This window comes from Jaculus jaculus, chromosome 3 (genome assembly GCF_020740685.1).
Source record: "Jaculus jaculus isolate mJacJac1 chromosome 3, mJacJac1.mat.Y.cur, whole genome shotgun sequence".
Classification (NCBI taxonomy): domain Eukaryota; kingdom Metazoa; phylum Chordata; class Mammalia; order Rodentia; family Dipodidae; genus Jaculus; species Jaculus jaculus.
In genome coordinates, this window is record NC_059104.1 from 15,066,864 (window position 1) to 15,086,855 (window position 19,992).

The window sequence follows — 19,992 nt, forward strand, 5'->3', positions numbered from 1 at the left end:
AAGAGATGGTGTCCCACTTTTGCTTCTATCCCACACTGAATAAGTGGCACTGAACTGTAGACCCACAGATGATGCTCCTGGACCTCATGACAGGACGTCCACCTTCCTTTCCACCAGAGAGTGGCTGAGGGAGGATGCTAGGGGCAGAGTCCTGGGTGCCTGTGCCCGCTGGCTGTGTCTGGAAAGAGTGGGAGGGGCAGAGGTGGTGCAAACTTCCTGCTGACTCCTCAGTCCTGCAGCCACAGCTGGGCCAGGCTGCCTGACCACACACAGCCAGTCGGCGGTGGTGCCCACAGCTGGCTGCCAGGTGAGCCTCAAGCGTCATGGGGTTGGGGAGGGAAGATGGATGCAGGGAGGGTGCCTGGTGCAGAAGACCCTGTGCTTTGAGGGGTGGAGGTGCTGGCATCCCTGAGGCATGACAGAGGACAAGCAGAACCACATCCCTCCTGCACAATGACTTCCACAGCAGAGGGACAAGAAACCAATAGTGCCCGACAGAGATTCATCTCAGAGAAACCTAGAGTTCAGGGGTACCTACCACATGGTGTGGTACTTTCATTTTTAATTTTCCCTCATGAAGAGAGGGAGAGTTTTTCTCTTTGCCCACTGTCTCCTAGGGTGAACTCAAGGTTCAAAACTATGTGATTCTTACAGCATTAGGAGGTTCAGTGACACTACCCATCTCCTCACTCCCGAGAAACAGAACTTTTCCCTTGAATGTCTTATCTGTCCTGTCTTGCAGTATTGCTATGCATTTAGTCAACTAGCTTGAGAATTTCTCTGAGCCTTCAAATTGTATACATCTTGAGGACTGTATGCACATTTTTCTGATAAGTGTGACCATATACTTAATTTGATTATCTCAAAGATCAAAGAGCAGAACACCATGGCTTTGGGTTTCATCCACACAAGAGATCCTTATTTGAAAGTGTGGACTGAGTTGAGGAGCAGAGAGGCATGTAGAATTGTTGAGGAGAGAGATTCCTTACAGTTGCGAGGAGGATCGCGCTCATCCATGTCACAAATTTCCTGGGTTTAAAATGATCCTTTCAATCCCTGTGACTTAGTTTGAAAATGTGTGGCCTGGGAAAACAAGATGGATCTTTGTGAATGGAAGGTTATGTATAGCTTTGCTTTGGAAACCTGTAGCCACCCCAGAAAGTGGACAGCTCAGGGTTCCTTGTGTGGAACTTCCCTAGTTCATGGTCAGCTTTGGATAAAGAGAAGAGAGCCCACTGTGACCTTGGCAGTGGAGTGACACTGGAGATGACCTGGGTGAGAGAGGATGGAGAGGGAAGATTCAGGAGGTGGGGTGTGTTGGATAATCCGCTCTCTACAAAGCTGACAGATACCCTAAGGAAATCATAATTCGGCAACCCCACTGCAAGGTCATCTTAGATCCTGCCTTCTTTACTTACAGAATATCAGAATCTTCATCACTAAGGTTCATGGGTGGGTTGGCATGAAGGTATGTCCTCAAAATGTGCCTTCCTAGAAATACACCTTTTCTGTATCTGGTCTCAAGCAAATTAGTACCTTCCTGATTTCAGAGAACAAAAAGATTAAAATTATGACTTTCCCCCACAAAATCGTGCCATACCTCTGGTGCTTTCATTCATTCATTCACTCATTCATTCATTCATTCACACTTGCATACTTAATGGTGTTGAGACTTACTACACCGTTACTTCCAGTAACGAGAGCCCATTAGTTCCCTGTGGTAAGACTCCTGTTCATGTTTGAGAATCTGTATTGTAATGTGGAAAGAGACAGAAATATGCCTGGGGCTGTGCCACAGAATTTTTGAATGTTTTCTGGGTTCAACTGTTTTGTTTTTGGGCCCCCCAAGTACCCCAGGTTGTGAAAGTGAACTGCAGAACCCTGGGCCTAGGAAGGAAAGAAACTGGCTCTCCCTGTCTTGCATGCTGGGCAGACTGGTTTTTTGTGTGCTGCTTTAAAATATGACACATGTTTTGTAAACTCAAATCACTATTTTGGTGAGTTAGAAGGAGGAGAGCTTAACTCTCTCAGTCTAAGAGTATTCTCCTACAATTAGGTAAGTCTCTATAAATTCCCAGTTGAACCGTTGAGTTTGTTTCAAAACATGAAGGTGGTTTTTTCTACCCACAACTTGCCTTTTCCTGATATGATTACCAGTTACAATGTCCCCGTAACACGGCATGGGGGTTATTTGGCAATGACAGGAGTTCTAATTTTGTTCCTTGCTTTAAGTCATTAAAGAATGAACTCAAGCCGGGCCTAGTGGTGCACGCCTTTAATCCCAGCACTCAGGAGGCAGAGGTAGGAGGATCACCGTGAGTTCAAGGCCACCCTGAGACTCTATAGTGAATTCCAGGTCAGCCTGAGCTAGAGTGAGACCCTACCTTGGAAAAAAAAAAGAAAAAAGAAAAAGAAGAGAGTGAAGCTCTTCTGCTTTTTAGTTGCTTCTTCCTCAGCCCAGTCTATGTTTTGCTGACACCGGTGACTATTCTTTAATATATTCAGCTAATATTTATTCAGTGCTGTCCCTGCGCCATCCCCTGGGGGTAGAGTGCTATGAAGTGACTTCTGTTTCTGCTTTCAAGGAGTTGACAGACAAGCCACTGACATGGGAATTCTCTCCTCTTCTCCCCATCTCACTCTCCTGCTTGAGCCAAATTCCATTTTGAGTGAGAGTTTCTGGAAGATTCTTTTGAGTATTGCTGAAACCATCTTTATACCTGTGATTCAGAAATAACTGGAGTGAGTCGGTGGTCTCTTCAACTCACTCTTCAGGGACTCCATCCATGGCGGTCGTTTTCTTTCAGGTCTAAGTGACTGCTTGTTCCTTATGCATGAGTCCAGAGACGGCATTGGGCAGAGGGGTGAAGCTGTCGGAGTGACCTCCTGGTTTGGGCATCTTTTCTGGTTAGTAGGACGTGACGCCTGTCACGTCCAGTGCTGAGAAGGCAACAGTTTAGTGGAATCCACTTCCAGTTAGATGAAGTTATCTAGCCAAGGAGAAACTTCTTTTTTCCACAGGCAATGCAGGGCCCGTGGAGCACCAGCCTCTGGCCTGAGGGCCCTGGCAGTTACCTGGAGGCAAGTCCCCTGTCTGCCCCGTTATCCTCTATCCTCTGCCCAGTCCATCCAGAATGAAAGTACTGAATTTGTAAATGCATTCCAGGCTACCTGAGAAGCGGGCATGTACATTAAAGGCCAGGCACAGAGCAGGATTTGACTAATTTCTGATTTGCTTGGTTATGGCTGCCTGAAATCCTCCTCTGTAACCCTCTAAGGAAATCACTGATGGTGGCTAATGGTAGAGTCAGTGTAGAATAACAGGGAAGCTAGCAGCCAGTGCTGAGGTATGGCTGATCTCAGCCAGGTATCTTCTAAAACTGCATGTTCGAGGAATTTAATGACCCTTAGGCTGGAGCTCAGCCAGCAAGTGCTGGCCATGCAAGGGAGAGGACTTCCCTTTGGATCCCAGCAGCCATGGAAATGGTTGTTGGTGGTGCATGCCTGCAATACCAGCGCATATATAGTCGAGATAAGAGGCTTCTCTGAGTTTGCTGGCTAGCAAGACTAGCCAACTTAGAAAGCTGTGGGTCCAGTAAAATACCCTGTCTTTATAAATAAGGTAGAGAGCAAACCTGAGCAAGACAATGACCTCTGACCTCCACAGGCATGCACATGCACCTACACGTATATAGACATGTGGCCCCACACACATGAATGTGCGCACATACAGGGACACACAAAAGCAAACAGCCTAAAGAAGTAGGCATCATTATTGTTCACATTTAGCCCTGGGATTCACCCAGTGGCTGTGTTTGGATTATATGAGCTCCCGGGGCTTAACATTCCACACCACTGTTCTCATGGAGTACAGAATTTCCCTTTTGTCTTGCTATGTATTTATGTAGTTTTTGTGGTGTATGTTTGTGTACCTGTGGTGTATGCAACTGTGTGTGCAGATATGCATATCTTGCATGCGTGTGCATGTGGAGGCCTGAGGAAGATATCATGTGTTGTCTTTTATTATTCCTGTGCCTTATTTCCCTGAGACAGGCTCTCAACTTTGCAGTTAGACTAGCTAACCAAGTAGCGCCCCCCCCCCAAAGATCCTCTTGTTCCCATGGCTCTCAGTACTGGGGTTATAGGCATGCACAGTCATGCCTAGCTTGATTTTTAAAAAAATATTTAATTAATTTATTTATTTGAGAGACAGAGAGAAAGAGAGAATGGGTGCACCAGGGCCACTAGCCAGTACAAATGAACTCCAGACACATACAATCCTTGTGCATATGGCTTATGTGGGTCTTGGGGAATCAAAGCAGGGTCCTTAGGCTTCTCAGACAAATGCCTTAACCGCTAAGCCATTTCACCAGCCCTGGCTTGATTTTTTTTTCAACTATCCTCCCCAACAACAACAAAAAATCCAGAGCATTGACAGTGAAAACTTTAAGTGCCATTACATTTTCCAGGGCTGTAGCTCCTGAGTTGCTGCCTGGCTTGATTTTTTTTAAATGTGGGTCCTTGGGATAGAACTAAGGTCCTCAAATTTGTACAGCAATCAATCTTTATTCTCTAAGTCATCTCTCCAGCCCCAAGGTCATCATCAATGCCTACACATCATGAGACATTTGCACACAGTCTGTCCCAGGGGCCTTAACACATCGCTGCCTCAACTTCCTGATATTCAAGATGAGGGACAGGACAACCTTATCCGGTGTTGGTTTTCTCTACATGGAAGCCATGATCATCTTTATCAGCCAGCTTTTGATGCCCAGCTCATCTCCGAATCCTCCCTCACTGGGCTGCGTAGGTCTTGGATCTCTTGAACCCTATCACCTCTCGTTGACTTTATGCACACGGTTTTTACACAAAATACCCTTCTTTAGTTAGAAAAAGCCTCTTGCTCTTGCTAGGTTCAGCTTGACTGTTTTCTCTTCAGTGACTTTCCTTTTGAGCCTCTCTCCTCCAAAGAGCTGTTCCTCCCTTCCTTTGTGATCTCTGCTCATCTCCCAACTAATTTACTGGTTAGCAACTATTAAGCTTTTACTAAACACTTATTGTGTATCTGAGTTTGCAACAAGTGCTTTTTCCTGCCAATTTAACAAAATATTGGCAGCTTCCTGGGTGGGATGATTTGATTCCGGTGTCTCCTCATTAACATCGGTGTTCTGAATGCTAGGTCCCCAGCTGATGGTAATTTGGGATTTCAAGCCTTCTGGGGGCACTGTATTGTTGGGGAAGGGCTTATGGGTGTTATAGCCAGCATCCCCCTTGCCAGTGTTTGGCACACTCTCATGTTGCTGTTGTTCACCTGATGTTGGCAAGGAGGTGATGTCCACCCTCTGCTCATGTCATCATTTTCCTTTGCCATCATGGAGCTTCCCTTCAAGTCTGTAAGCCAAAATAAACCTTTATTTCCCCTACAAGCTGATCTTGGTTTGGTGTTTTTTGTCGGCAACGTGAACTTGACTACAACACTGGGGTAGGGTTCTGTCTTGTTAAAATAATGATCTGCATCAGTCTTCCCCCAGTAGCCTTTGATAGTGATTTGTGAATCTGTGCATGTTACTCATTTCATACCTCAGGGATCTGGCAGAGTGCCTAATTAGTATTCAGTGGGTGCTCCATAAAATGGGCAAGTGGTTATATTTTACCAACAGCTATTTACACCCAAACAATAGGTTCATTATCAGATATTCTTCTTTTACATAATCTTTATGCTTTACTCAGTAAAGAAAGTCAGTCAAAATCTTAGGAATGACAGAAAAGTGAGAAGAAGAAAGTTAAAACTGCGTTCCTTTTATACCTAGAGAGGTACAAACTATGAGGAAATGGTTAGGAAAAACATGAGGATCTGTCCATAGGGCTTCAGAGTTTTGCATTGTACGGCCCAACATATTCCCAGACACACCCTGCTACCCTGACGTGACATGGGATGCTGGCTAATAAGATGGATAGTAGGAGCTGAAATTCAAATTTAAATCTACTGTGCAGACCATGTTGCAATACATGAAATCTATTTTAAAAAATCTATTTATTTATTTATAGAGAGAAAGAAAGAAATGAGAGGGATAGAATGGGCACGCCAGGGCCTCCAGCCTCTGCAAACGAACTCCAGACACATGCCCTCCCCCCTTGTGCATCTGGCTAACGTGGGTTCTGGGATCCTTAGGCTTTGCAGGCAAATGCCTTAACTGCTAAGCCATCTCTCCAGCCCCCTATTTTTTTGTTTCTTTTGTTAGGTGTTCCTATTCTCTCAGCCATTCGGGGTAATTATGATGAAAAATCAACAATGCACTGCATTGGTTGCCAGAGAGTAGAGTGTTAAGGTAGATTCTAAATCAGATCAGCATGGGGGTGGACCCAGCTCAGCTCATACCTAGCTTGGTCTTACAGCCATTGTAGAACAGATACTAAGAAATATTGGCAGCATTTAATGATATTTAGAGGTAACAATATAGGGCTAGGCAGTGGACTTGGTTCCTGACCCATCTCTGCTCTTAGGTCTCCTGCAACTTGTAAACCAACAGCCTTGCAAGCCATTTACTTACATGGTTTTGTCCCAATACTTCTCTTAAATTTTCATGGCATTCCCCCCCCCCCGCCCATATCATAAGAAGCCCTTAGTAACTTGCCTCACAGTTGTTTCATTAGTAGTTCAATTTCTCCACAGGGTCTCTTTTTAAATTTTTATCTAACAGAGAAAGAGGGAGAGAGAGAAAGAATGGCCGCACCAAGGCCCCTAGCCACTGCAAACGAACTCCAGACGCGTGCGCCCCCTTGTGCAAATGCCTTAACCACTAAGCCATCCCACAGCCCCACAGGGTCTCTTTTGAGATTAAAGAGAAAGAAGTAGAAAATTAGAGCAACTTTCACTTAAAAATCCATCATTGTTTTCAACCCGCCATTATTAATGTTTTCTGTTCCCTTTATCAGCTAATTACTTGTCACTGGACTCCCATGGACAAACTCAACTCTCCTTTTCCTGCAACATGAGAGAAGACCATGAATGAGCCACTCGACAGTTTAGCCAATGCCTCTGGTTTCCCCGACGACTCAGCCACTTTGGGGAATTGCACGGACGAGCAGACCTCACTCAAGATGCACTACCTCCCCATTATCTACAGCATCATGTTCCTTGTGGGCTTCCCAGGCAATGCACTGGCGATTTCCACATACGTGTTCAAGATGAGGCCCTGGAAGAGCAGCACCATCATCTTGTTGAACTTGGCCTGGACAGACCTGCTGTATCTAACCAGCTTTCCTTTCCTCATTCATTACTACGCCAGCGGTGAGAACTGGATCTTCGGGGATTTCATGTGCAAGTTCATCCGCTTTGGTTTCCATTTCCATCTGTACAACAGCATCCTCTTCCTCACCTGTTTCAGCGTCTTCCGATACCTTGTGATCATTCACCCGATCAGCTGCTTTTCCATTCAGAAGACCCGATGGACGGTGGTGGCCTGCGCTGGGGTGTGGGTCATTTCTCTGGTGGCCGTCATGCCCATGACCTTCTTGATCACATCAACCACCTTGGCCAATAGATCCGCCTGTCTCGACCTCACCAGTTCTGATGACCTCATGGCTATCAAATGGTACAATTTGATTTTGACCGCCACCACTTTCTGCCTCCCCTTGGTGATAGTGACACTTTGCTACACAACCATTATCAACACCTTAAGTCGCGGACCTCAGACACACAGCTGCCTTAAACAGAAAGCTCGAAGGCTCATTGCCCTTTTGCTTTTCGTATTCTATGTGTGCTTTTTACCCTTCCATATCCTGAGGGTCATTCGGATTGAGTCTCGCCTGCTTTCCATCAGCTGCACCATGAAGAGACTCATCCATGAAGCTTACATCGTTTCTAGACCATTAGCTGCCCTCAACACCTTTGGCGACCTGTTACTGTATGTGGTGGTCAGCAGTAATTTTCGGCAGGCCATCAGTTCCGTCGTGAGATGCAGGCGAAGTGGGGACCTCGAGCAAGCAAAGAAAGCCAGTTGCTCAAACAACCCTTGAGAGGCTTCCTTATCACAACAACACAACCCGCAAAAGCCTGACATACCATCTACAACTTCTGAGAAGTTCAGAATATCTCCCGCAGTGGAGCTCCAAGTGACTATCATGGCACTCAGACAATTATGAGCCAGTGCCAATGACTGGGTTACTAAGAGTTCTCTGCAATGTTTATTGATGCCATCCCTTTGGTAGAAATTAGAGTTAGATGCCCACTTGTGTCAGTAAAGGATCTACAGGATTATAAACTAACGAAACTTGGAGCATTCTACTCCCATCAACTCATTGGATCTGCATGGACACTGGTGTTGTTCATACATTCGTTCTAGATCTCTCAGTAAATTGGTGGCAATACAGGTAGGAAAGGCAAACAAGAATGGAACAAAACCAAGGAAAAGAATCATTTCATCAGACATTATGACCCATTTTATCAAAACCCTAGATTATTTAAAGCATGACTTGTATCTTTCTCAGCATTTTTCCCCATCTCCTATCTTTACAACAATTTTTTTTTTTTGCTTTGAAATTATTGTCCTGGTATTTTCACCTGGGTTTCAGTTAGCTTTGTACACTGAAGCAAGACACTAAAATATGCTTGAAATAATTCAAGGATGGAGCTGGAGAGATGGCTTAGTGGTTAAGGCACTTGCCTACAAAACCAGAAGACCCAGGTTCAATCCTCTACTACCCTGTAAGCCAGATGCACTTGGTGGTACATGCATCTGGAGTTTGTTTGCAGTGGCTAGAGGCCCTAGTATGTCCATTCTCTTTCTCTCCCCTCCTCACAAATACATAAATAAATAAATAAATAAACAATTAAGGACATTAATGCAAATTACCGGCCAGATATTTGGAGAATTATGTCTTTATTATTGTAGACCCTCTTAAAAGTTGTTGATTTATAAAAATTTTCAAGCTTTCTTAGAAGTTATTCACATGCCCTGGGGAAGGTTGAAACAGACGTACTTTCAAATATCATGTATGCATTGGATATTCTAATTCTATAATTGTTTTGATCTATGGGAAAACACCCCAGGAAACACTAGTTAACTTTTAATATCTTGATCTTTTATGGTTCTAATGAAAATATGTGTTGAAACAGCTAAAGTTATTCTTGAGTTATATGTGTACTCAAATTTCTGTAAGTGTTAATAGTTCAGAAAATACAGTTTAGATAGTTAAACCCAGAAAATGTGTTGATAAAATTAATAAACTTTAAAAAATTCACTGTATAAGCTGGTCATTTTTTTTTTCCTTAAAAACGCAGTTTTGCTGTCATTATATTGCCACAATGTGCCTTTCTCCGTGGACAGAAAACAAGAAATTTAAGCAAGCCTGACTCAGCAGAGGAACAGGCGCGATCGGCTTCTCCGTGTCCATCAGAGCTTCTAGGCCATTACATCATGCTTAGATCCAAGGGATGTTGTTCTTCAGAAACCTTGCCAGGGAGATGGGGTGGGTTTGGGGAAAGCCTGTGGGTCGGAGAATAAACTTTCCTGGAGGACAGCATTCCTCTTCCTGACATCATCACTTTTCCGGGGCTCTTCCATAACATGCAGAACAAGCCGTTTCATCAGAGGACTCCACTGGCCCCTCCTTGGACACACTTGGATCCTGGCAGCTAGCTCTCTGCATCTCCTTTTCCATCTCTTTAGTGCCCGGTCCATCCCAGCCTCTGGGCCATCACTGACGTGCAGTTGGGGCAGAATTGATACCATGGTGTGCTAGTCTCCCCCTGGGTGCTGATCTCTCTGCCTTTCCATCTTCCTTTCTTCCTAGGGCGAAGATTTCTCCCACCAGAGCAATCTTTTGTGCCCACCTTACCCTGTCATTGTCACGGTTTTCCTCCTCTTCCTTCCCAGCAACGAACGCACCGTCATTTCCCTGTCTCTACTCTGTCTGTGGTTCTTATTTTGCTTTCTTAGGTACCTGATGCCAACACTTAATTCCTCTCAAAATTTTAACACTGTTATTTCCTGGATAAGTGACCTTAGCTCTGGCTCAAGCATAATTCTCCACTATTTCCACAATACTGTCCCTTGATTCAGCTTTCTGTTACCTGACTCCTTCCTGCAGCTAAGGGGTGGGTGTGGGTGACAGTCTGCCCTCCAGGCTTCTGCCAATTGAACATAATCACAAAGATCCCAGCCAAATTGAATTCAAAGGGTCAGTTTTATTCTCCAAAGTAAAGAGTTCTGGGCTAATTGAGCTCGAGGTTGCATTCTGAACCGAGGCAGACAAAAGACGGACAATGCTTGCCAGGCTGGAGTGGGACCTGCACGACCTTGTCTCATACAGTCATAGGCAGAGAAAATATAAGAACAGAAGAGCACAACTCGGGCTGTAATGTGCCAGCCAGGAAACGGCCTGGGTCTGCATGTGGGTCAAGCTCAAACCAGGCTCGGTGCACTGAGTCAGGAGAATACAAGGAAATAAAGAACACTCTGAACTTTTGACACACAGTGACACCTCCACTTTGTCTTCAGATGGATGCGACTATACACGTTCAGAATCACACAAGTAGAGAAAGAAAGAAAAAAATAACCCCAAGGCCTGGAGAGATTGCTCAGTGGTTAAGGCGCTTGCCTGCAAAGCCTAATGACCTGAGTTCGATTCCCCGGAAGCCAGACGCATGAAGTGATGCATGGATTTGGAGTTTGAGTGCAGTGGCGAGAGGCCCTGGCACATCCATTCTCTCTGCTGGGAGTGGTGGTACATGCCTTTAACTCTAGTACTCGTAGGGAGGATCGCTGGGAGATCGAGGCCAGGCTGAGACCTCACGCCACGTGTATGAATTTCAACCCCAATCAATATCTTAACATTCCTGTTTTATCTATCATCTCTTCTCATATGTTTTGCTGTAATATTTCCAACCAAGACCTAGCCAACATACAGTTTGACCTATAAATGTTCCGACAATGATGCCTTTTAAGATACACAAGACCAAAATAAAATAACGATAAGCTAGGAAAGTGACTAAGTGTTGCTGGAATGTGTGGGGACCCTGGTTCCATTCAAAGGATGACAAAACAATCCTTAATTATCTTGTGCTAATCCACACTGTCATTTCCTTTGTTACCTCAAGAGTATGCCTTTAAGTCCCCTCCACCCCTAATCAGGGTCAAAATGAGCATCATGCTCTGTGCTTGGCTATATCTCTTATACTGCTTTTAATATTTTAGAGTTTCTTTTATCTGTTGTCATTAGTAAGGAAACCAAGCCATTTGTCTTGTAGAATTTTCCACTTTGTGGATTTGGCTGTTTTAATGCCATTTTCTTATTTATCATGTTTGTGGTCATTTGGAAAATAGGGATTGAGGTGGGAATAGAAGCAGATTTATTTTTTGCCCCTTCCCACTCTGCCCCCTCTCTATTTCTCTTACAAGAGTACTTATGTGCCTCAGAATGCATATAGGTCTGAGTGAACTATCCTTAACAATTAATCAGAGGTTTCAGGATGTATCATTTCAACCCCTCTCTCCTAAAATCTCTGTCTTTATTTTTGTGCCTATTTTTATCAATTGCTTGCCTTGCTAATTCTACAAAATTTTTTTACCATTACTATGCTTTTATTAGGCATTGCTTTTCTATAAAGAAGCCCGTCGACTGATCAAACATCTTTTATTCTACTTTTAACATTGTTCCCAGGGACTCCATTTAGCTAGTCTTTCTTTTTCGAGAAAAGGATGAAAAGACTCTGGAAACTACCTCACAGGACTTCCTCCACGAGAATGTAAGCGTTGATAGACCATTTGACGAGATTTCCTTTCATTACGGGCCAAGCTCTTGTTCTTTCCATTCTTTGGAGTTCACAGTCAAGGTTACAGCCAGCAAGGTTGGAACTGCCTCCGGCAGGGGGGGGGGGGGACCAGGGAGCCGATTACCTTACTATTATCATACTTCTTCAATCCCATCTTTGGTATCTTCTTCAATCGCTATGGGCTATTTTAATTTTTCTCCCAGGTGCTCTAGGAATGAGTGGATCAAAATATTAACTAAAAGCCTATGTGATATTGGAGGTTAAAAGCTCCTGGTTTTATTCTCAGATTGTAACCGACAACATCATCCACTATAATCTGTCTGACGTTATGCAATGAGCCCACATTAGTATGTGATATAAAGCTAGAAACATAAACAATGTTTGAAATACAAGAGCTCTTGCCACTATGAAATCCCAGAAGGAAGTTATAATATACACTGATTTATTTTTTCAATTTTATTTTTCCCAGTGTTTCTGAATATGTTCTATTGACTTCCCTGTAATATTTTTATCTTGTCTTTGCTATAGACCCTTTGTTGCCAAACTTACCCCCTGACTTCTAATTTCAGATATTGTGATCTTTAATTTACGGAAGGGATGGGTGGTTTTTGTTAAATATAACATAAAATTTATTTTACTTCATTTTGTTATTGGTTTTTATTTTTTTAAGGGAAGATTTTGTTTTATTTCTTTTTCTCTTTATTAGTTATGTACATACTCCGTGTGTAAACATCCATGTTGGTACCTCCCTGTCCTCCCCCCTCTGAAGGGACCTTCCTTGTTGGGGGATGGGGGTCATGCATTGTGGGTTAACCCTTAGTTCTGAGGAAGAGGCACTGTCTCTGTGCATAATGTCCCAACATGTGGCTCTCACAATCTTTCCATCCTCTCTTCCTCAAATTTCCCTGAGCCATGGTGGGTTTGTTTCAGGTCTACGTCAGTGATGAGGTCTCGGGAGCCTCTGTGTCTCTGGATATCTAGTTTAGTAGGAGTTGAGTGTTCTCTGTGTCTATCTCCTTCACCCTTGTTTACCAAGAAAGCAGCACACTTGCTTATTTCCCCAATTCCTCTATGGTTTCAGCTGGGGCCCTGGTGGGGTGCAATGGGCTGATTCTCTCCTCAGGTTCTGTATCCATCTGAAAAAAAGAGAAGCAGATTTTCTATTGGAGAGTGAAGTCAGCACTGGATAAATGGGATAACTATTATTATTTTAGAAAGAATTTAATAGGTATAGGCCCTCTTGTAGCCCAAGATTGGTGGGAGCTTGATAATGGAGAGTGGGCTCATTTTTTGAATATGGTTCTGACTTGATTCCCAGCTCCAGCTATGGGTTCTATTCCACTGAGCAGATCTGTTAGCCAATGCAAAAGCAGTTGGTTACCCACCATGGCTGTGTGCCACTATTGCACTTGTGTGAGCATCATACCAGTTTGTTTGCTGCTGAGTAGCTTAGACCATGAATTGCTTAGACAGATGTTGGTCATTTCCCCCCCCCAACCCCCCCCCACCCCGTCACTCATGTAGCACCTTCTGGCACTAGACAAGCTAACTGTCTGGAGATGGACTCTCTTCCAGATTCCAGCCATGTCTCTCCATGTTCTGTATCAACAGCGTATGGTGTCTTTTTCGGTAGGGTTTTAACATTAACCTTGGTGGGTCATCAAGTGCTCTGACAGAAATCTATCTTCTTTTGGGAAACCTTGTAGGTCTCTCTAATCAACAGGTAGTATCTTGCTCTACCTGACCCAGCTGACCTGGAACTCACTGTGTAGTCTCAGGCTGGCCTCGAACTCACGAGATCCTCCTGCCTCTGTCACTTGAGTGCTGGGATTAAAGGTGTGCACCACCTCGCCCGGTTGGTTCTTTTTATTATGGTGCCATCCTTATGAGTTTTGTTGTATCTCAATGGCTTTGTCTTCATTCTCCTGTAATTTTTGGAACTGGATTTATCTATTCTACAGTAGCTCGCTTTACTTCTCCTGGTGGTGGAGCCTCAAAACTGTAAAGAGAAATAAGTCCCTTCCTTCCACCAGCTGCTGGTGGGGTGTTTTGTCCCAGCAGTGTGAGAAGGTAACTGCAACATTCAAACTCTAAGTGTGCACAGTACAGTGGCTTGAATCAGATGTCCCCCATAAACTCATGTGTCCTGAACGCTTGGTGCCCAGCTGGGGACAACTTGGGAGGCGGAGCCTTGCTGGAGGTGTGTCACTGGGGTCAAACCTTGAGGTTTATTAGCCCCTAGCTTGCCAGTGTTGGTTCGGCTCACTCTCCAGCTGCCGTTTTCCGCCTGCTGTGGCAGAAGTGATGGCCAGCTCCTGCTTGTGCCGTGCTCTCCCTTGCCACCATGAAACTTCCCCTTGAGACTGTGAGCCAAAATAGGCACTTTCCTTCCATAAGTTGCTTTGGGTCAGGTGCTTGGTCCCAGCAACACGAAGGGAACTACTGAAATACCCAGCAACGAAAAGTGAACACAGGAATGTATTTCCATGAGGTGTAAATAGAGGTGGCTTCACTCAGACTCAGTTGCAATTTTTGTGCCTTCACTGTACCTCTGGTACCTGTCATTTTGACACTTTTGACTTATTGGGTCTTTATTCAAGGTCTGTTTCTTACAAGTTAGTAGACTTATTTTCTATCCAAACTCTACCTTTTTGCAAATATATAACGTTATTACTGATCAAGTGATGTTAAAGTCTACCATCTTACCATTTTTTTTTCTATTTGTCCTTTCAGTTTTTTAAAAATTATTTTTGTTTATTTATGTATTTGAGAGCTACAGACAGAGAAAGAGGGAGGGAGAGAGAGAGAGAGAGAGAGAGAGAGAGAGAGAGAGAGAGAGAGGGAGAGAATGGGCGTGCCAGGGCTTCCAGCCACTGCAAACGAACTCCAGATGCATGCACCCCCTTGTGCATCTGGCTAATGTGGGTCCTGGGGAATCGAGCCTTGAACCAGGGTCCTTAGGCTTCACAGGCAAGTGCTTAACCACTAAGCCAGCTCTCCAGCCCTGTCCTTTCAGTTTTTATTTATTATTCCATTTATACTTTCTCTTAGATGAATATTTTTAAAAATAGCTTTGCTTATGTGAGAGAAGAGAGAGAATGAGAATGGGTTGTGCCAGGGCCTTTAGCCACTGCTGATGAACTCCACACACCTGCCCTACCTTGTGCATCTGGCTTATGTGGGTACTAGGGAACTGAACCTGGGTCCTTAGGCTTAGCAGGTAAGCACCTTAACTGTTAAGCCATTTCTCCAGCCCCGTTTTTAGATGACTATTTTTTAATATTCTTCTTTACTTCCTTTATTGGATTCCTATGTATATAATTTTTTTTTATTTTGTAGTGATTTTGTTGGAGTTATATACATCTTGCTTATTTTTAAAGATTATTTAGAAGCAATTACACATGGTTTTACATTTCAAACCTAGCATTTTCCACTTCTCACTGTCAACTTCTATTTTCTTTTTCATTTCACTTTTTTCACTTCTCATCTTCAACATGTAGTAGAATTACAATACCATCACACCATCACTCATCCTAGTTTCTTGCTGTAGCTGTCAGAACTCTTATTTCTAATTTATCATGAAGGTATATGCTTCTAATCCCAACACTTGGGAGATGCAGGCAGAAGAATCAGGAATTCAAGGACATCCTCAGTCATAAACCAGCCTGGGTTACATGTGACTCTGTCTCAAAAAGGTAAGCAAAAGAGGGGCTGAAGAGATGGCTTAGGGGTTAAGGTGCTTGCCTATGAAGACAAAGGTCTCAGGTTCAACTCCCCGGGACACACATAAACCAGATGCACACGGGGGCATCTGGAGTTCGTTTGCAGTGGCTGAAGCCCCTGGCGCTCCCATTCCCCCCTCCACCTGCCTATTTCTGTATCTCTCTCAAATAAATAAACAAATATTTTTTTAAAAAGACAAGCAAAGAGAACAAGAAAAATAAAACAACAAAGAAATCTTTTACCTCCAAATACCATAATATTTTATGCTAAAAATAAGTCCTTAAAAGAAAATTATGAGAGAGCACATAACATTATATTTTTTTTACTTAGTTATCACATCCATGTTTGTCATTTTATCCTGGAAGTAAGACTGTTAATCTGATATCATTTTCCTTTTTTTAAAAAAAAAATTTATTTATTTATTTATTTTTTTTAGGATTTTTTAAAATTTTTTTATTTATTTATTTGAGAGCGACAGACACAGAGAGAAAGACAGATAGAGGGAGAGAGAGAGAATGGGCGTGCCAGGGCTTCCAGCCTCTGCAAACGAACTCCAGACGTGTGCGCCCCCTTGTGCATCTGGCTAACGTGGGACCTGGGGAACCGAGCCTCGAACCGGGGTCCTTAGGCTTCACAGGCAAGCGCTTAACCGCTAAGCCATCTCTCCAGCCCTCATTTTCCTTCTTATTTAGCATTTAATATATTGCATATCTGTTGGAGATCGTTTCTTTTGTGCATATGAATATGTGTTGTACACTACAATGTACTATTTGTTTTTTTTATATTCTAGAAATGTTCCCATAGCATGGACGTATCTGAAAGTCATCACCCATGCTACACTAATATTTCTAAGTAACGTTTTGATTAATCATGACCGCATCCACCAAGATTTCAAAACAAACGCAGAAGCAGAAACTCTTTGCTCGGTTTATAATGAGGCTTTTCCAACACAGGATTCATAGAACTTAGGAAGATGTGGCTACATGCTTAGAATCACAACATGACTTCCAACTTCTAGTCAGGTAAATTAACACGGGCAGCTTCTGAACCCTTATAACGTGTGAACTGGCTTGGTATCCCCCTGGTGATATAAGTCATAATGAAGAAAATAGTTTGACTTTTAAAAAGAATGCATTCTTCCAAACTAGACACATTATCCACGTGCGCTTTTCACCCCATTTTTTATCCTACGTTTGCGTATCAAGAGTTAATGAAATGTATCCAGCTCTTTCTTTTTTATCTTTTATTTTTATTTATTTATTTAAAAATATTTTTATTGACAACTTCCATAATTATAAACAATATCCCATGGTAATTCCCTCCCTCCGCCCACTTTCCCCTTTGAAACTCCATACTCCATCATATCCACTCCCCCACTCAATCAGTCTCTCTTTTATTTTGATGTCATGATCTTTTCTTCCTATTATGATGGTCTTGTGTAGGTAGTGTCAGGCACTGTGAGGTCATGGATATCCAGGCCATTTTGTGTCTGGAGGAGCACGTGCACCTATTGGCTCATTTGGCCTGGCTGGCCAAATATAAGGCTTGCATTGTCCACTGTTGGGTATCTTCATTGTGATTTCTCTCTCTCCCATTGAATTGCATGGCACGTGGCTTTTTCCAGCTTTCTGTCATCTGGTCTATACGGAGGAGGTATTTAGCTCATTTCCAGCAGGTTATCTCAGTGACCTTGCAGCCCAAGTATGTGGAGTCTTCAGCAATAGGGTCTTACCATCTATGTCTGGTGGAAAACCAAGGGCCTTGTCAATGGCATGTAATGGTTTGGGGGCATCAGGGACCTCTCTGGCCAACAACTCACTGGAAGGTGTCCCATCCCTGGCATTGACAATTTTCTAGTAACAATATATGGCTCCTGTGTGTTCCATTCTACAAAAGAGTAGGTTTCCATATGACTTATTTATATCCTCTTAGATTTTGATTAACCCTCTCTCCACCTTTCCCTACTCAACCTCTTCCCCTGATCTCACTTAGGCCTTTTCATCCCAATTAACCTGTTCTTTTACTTCCATATATACAATACCATTCTATCAGGACCCCTATTTCCTCCCTGTCTATTCCCTTTATATCTCCTTCCTAGCTTACTGGCCTATGCTACTGAGTTTTATCCAGCTCTTCCTTGCTATTACACATGATTCTGGTTCTTTCCTGAGGAGAGCTCCCAAAGGGTGCATTGCAGGAACATTTCCATCTGTCTACATACCTCCCACCAATAACCATAAAGTAGCCCCCAAATGTTCACAGAAGTATCCTCTGGTGCTGATCTCACATGGCTCACTGCACTATTGACCTGGTAAACTGGTGCTGGAGAGCAAGGCTAAGAGAGAATGCTTGTTATCATCTCATTGTTAGAGGCAACATGAAAATTTCTGCAACTTACACTAAACAACAAGGGAATAAAAAAATCTGCATGCACCACAATGCTCAAATAAAAAACTCCTCTTATAACCCTTTTCTCATTCTCATGATCCATCTAAAAGCTTAAATAACAGTGCTGGACTTTTTCTCCCCTTTAACTTCGGGGGCACACCAAGAAACTATTCATACTAAAGAATGAAAAGCAGGCCAATGTTAAAACTCTTCTTCAAATTTTATCCATTCATGAAAACTGGGCTAAAAATTCAGCTTTTGTGAATCTTTAACCAAATATGTAGTTCTGCATTGCTGGCAGTACACTTCTTGTCTTATTAGTTCTCTACCATTTGAGGCACTATCTTAACACTTGGATTGCCACTGTTCCATGTCTCTGTACTTTCTCACCCCTCCCCCATGATAGTATTAATTCCTCCAGTGCGTAGTCACATTTATTTGTGTTCCTGGAACATTACAGTTTTCTAGGTAGTATCACAACATAAAGCCATAACAACAATGGACCTCCATTAGATTTGGAAAGATAGTTTTTTTCATTCCAGTTTTTCCTTCACGAGTTTCTAGACACAACAAATGCATGTTTAAATTGATACTCTGCACTGCCTCTGAGGATGAGGGAAGAGCCTTCTATTTATGGTAACATGCTAGATTAAATCGCCTGTATACCTTTCTTGTTGGAAACAATGAGAATAGGAAAATAAGAGATTTTCATAAACATAATAAAAATTTCCACTGAGCTTGGAGGAAATAAAAATCCACAGAGAAAATGCAAAGGTGGGGAAACTTAGATGTCAGGAGGTAGCAGTGGTTTTCCAAACAGGGCCTGCAAAATCCCAGTAGCCAGTTAGACTAAGTTTTGACATTGGTATCGCCATGTGCAGGATGATCACACATCTTGAGAAGCTTGGTATAGTACTAGCCAATGCCATATTCCTTGGTATGATTATCAACTGGAGCCCAATTTATTCTCAAAAGCATCTGTAATGACACCAGATCGCTACACATGAGAACCGGGCCATTCAATGTGTGTGATTCCAGGTGGGTGGAGATTCTAGAAGGAGACTTGCAAAATCCTGCATGGGAATGGGCCTGAGCACTACGTGAGGGTCAGTGATAAGAAAAATGACAAGGTGGAAAGGCACAGGCTGTAGAGTAGCTGTCACTGATTTTGACACTAGGTAGAGGGAAAATGAATTTTCCCCCGAGGAACCAGAGTCAGCATCAAACCTATATGCAAATGTGTTTGTTGTCACCTGCATGTTAGAAATTGAAGTTCAAGTGGGAAATTGATTTTAAAGTGATTTCCGGCTGAGTGGTACCACCAGGCAACTGTAGATGCATCTGTAAAACCTCTTCAAGGGAACACAACTTTAACCTAGGTCAAAAAGTATTCCCACTGGCAAAGTTTCCAAAGACAATGAAAAACTCACTTAAGAAAAAAAAGAAAAGAAAACTGGGCTGGAGAGATTGCTCAGCAGTTAAGGTGCTTGCCTGCAAAGCTCAATGACACATGTTTAAACTCTCTGCAGATCCCATGTAAGCCAGTAGCACAAAGGTGAGGCAAGTGCAAGGTCACACATGCACACTTGGTGGCACAAGCATATGAAGTTTGGTTGCAGTGGCTGAGGCCATGGCGTACCAATTCTCTCTCTCTCCTTCTCTCTCTCGCTTTCTCTGTCTCTCTCTCTCTCAAATTAAAAAAAAAAGAAAGAAAATGACTGGAGATATGGCTCAGCAGTTAAGGCCCTTGCTTGCAAAGCCTAATGACGCAGGTTTGATTCCCCCCAAACCCACATAAACCCAGATACTCAAGGTGCATGCATCTCATATTCATTTGCAGCTGGAGGTTCTGGTGTGCCCTTTGTCTCTGTTTCCCTTCTCCCTATCCCTTGCTCTGCTTGTGAATAAATAAACAAGTAAACAGAAAGAAGAAAGAAAGCAAAGGCTGTGGATGTGACACATTTGGTAGACTTCCTGCTCAGCATGCATAAAGCCCTGGGTTTGCTTCTCAGTGACATAAACTGGATGTGGCGGTGGTTGTGATTCCAACACTGGGGGAGGTGGAGACAGGAGGAGGATCAGAAGTTCCGAGGTGTGGCTGGGGA

At 43.3% G+C, this 19,992-nt stretch overlaps 1 protein-coding gene across 3 annotated transcripts; it reads left to right on the forward strand.

Annotated features, from left to right (window-relative positions):
- The first annotated feature begins 235 nt into the window (after positions 1 to 235).
- Oxgr1 (oxoglutarate receptor 1) lies at positions 236 to 9,110 on the forward strand. 3 transcript variants are annotated; one of them, XM_045146201.1, is made up of 2 exons: positions 236 to 307; positions 6,937 to 9,110. In XM_045146201.1, exon 2 carries the CDS (start codon positions 7,006 to 7,008, stop codon positions 8,017 to 8,019), a length of 1,014 nt encoding a protein of 337 aa, XP_045002136.1. In that variant the 5' UTR covers positions 236 to 307; positions 6,937 to 7,005; the 3' UTR covers positions 8,020 to 9,110. The 3 variants fall into 3 exon arrangements, with proteins under 3 accessions (XP_045002136.1, XP_045002138.1, XP_045002137.1); XM_045146203.1 differs by lacking the exon at positions 236 to 307 and adding an exon at positions 2,018 to 2,056; XM_045146202.1 differs by lacking the exon at positions 236 to 307 and adding an exon at positions 5,437 to 5,482.
- Positions 9,111 to 19,992: the final 10,882 nt, after the last annotated feature.

Bases quoted from the DNA above. Each gene is read 5' to 3' on its own strand.
- Oxgr1 (XM_045146201.1), top strand. From the start codon at position 7,006: ATGAATGAGCCACTCGACAGTTTAGCCAATGCCTCTGGTTTCCCCGAC.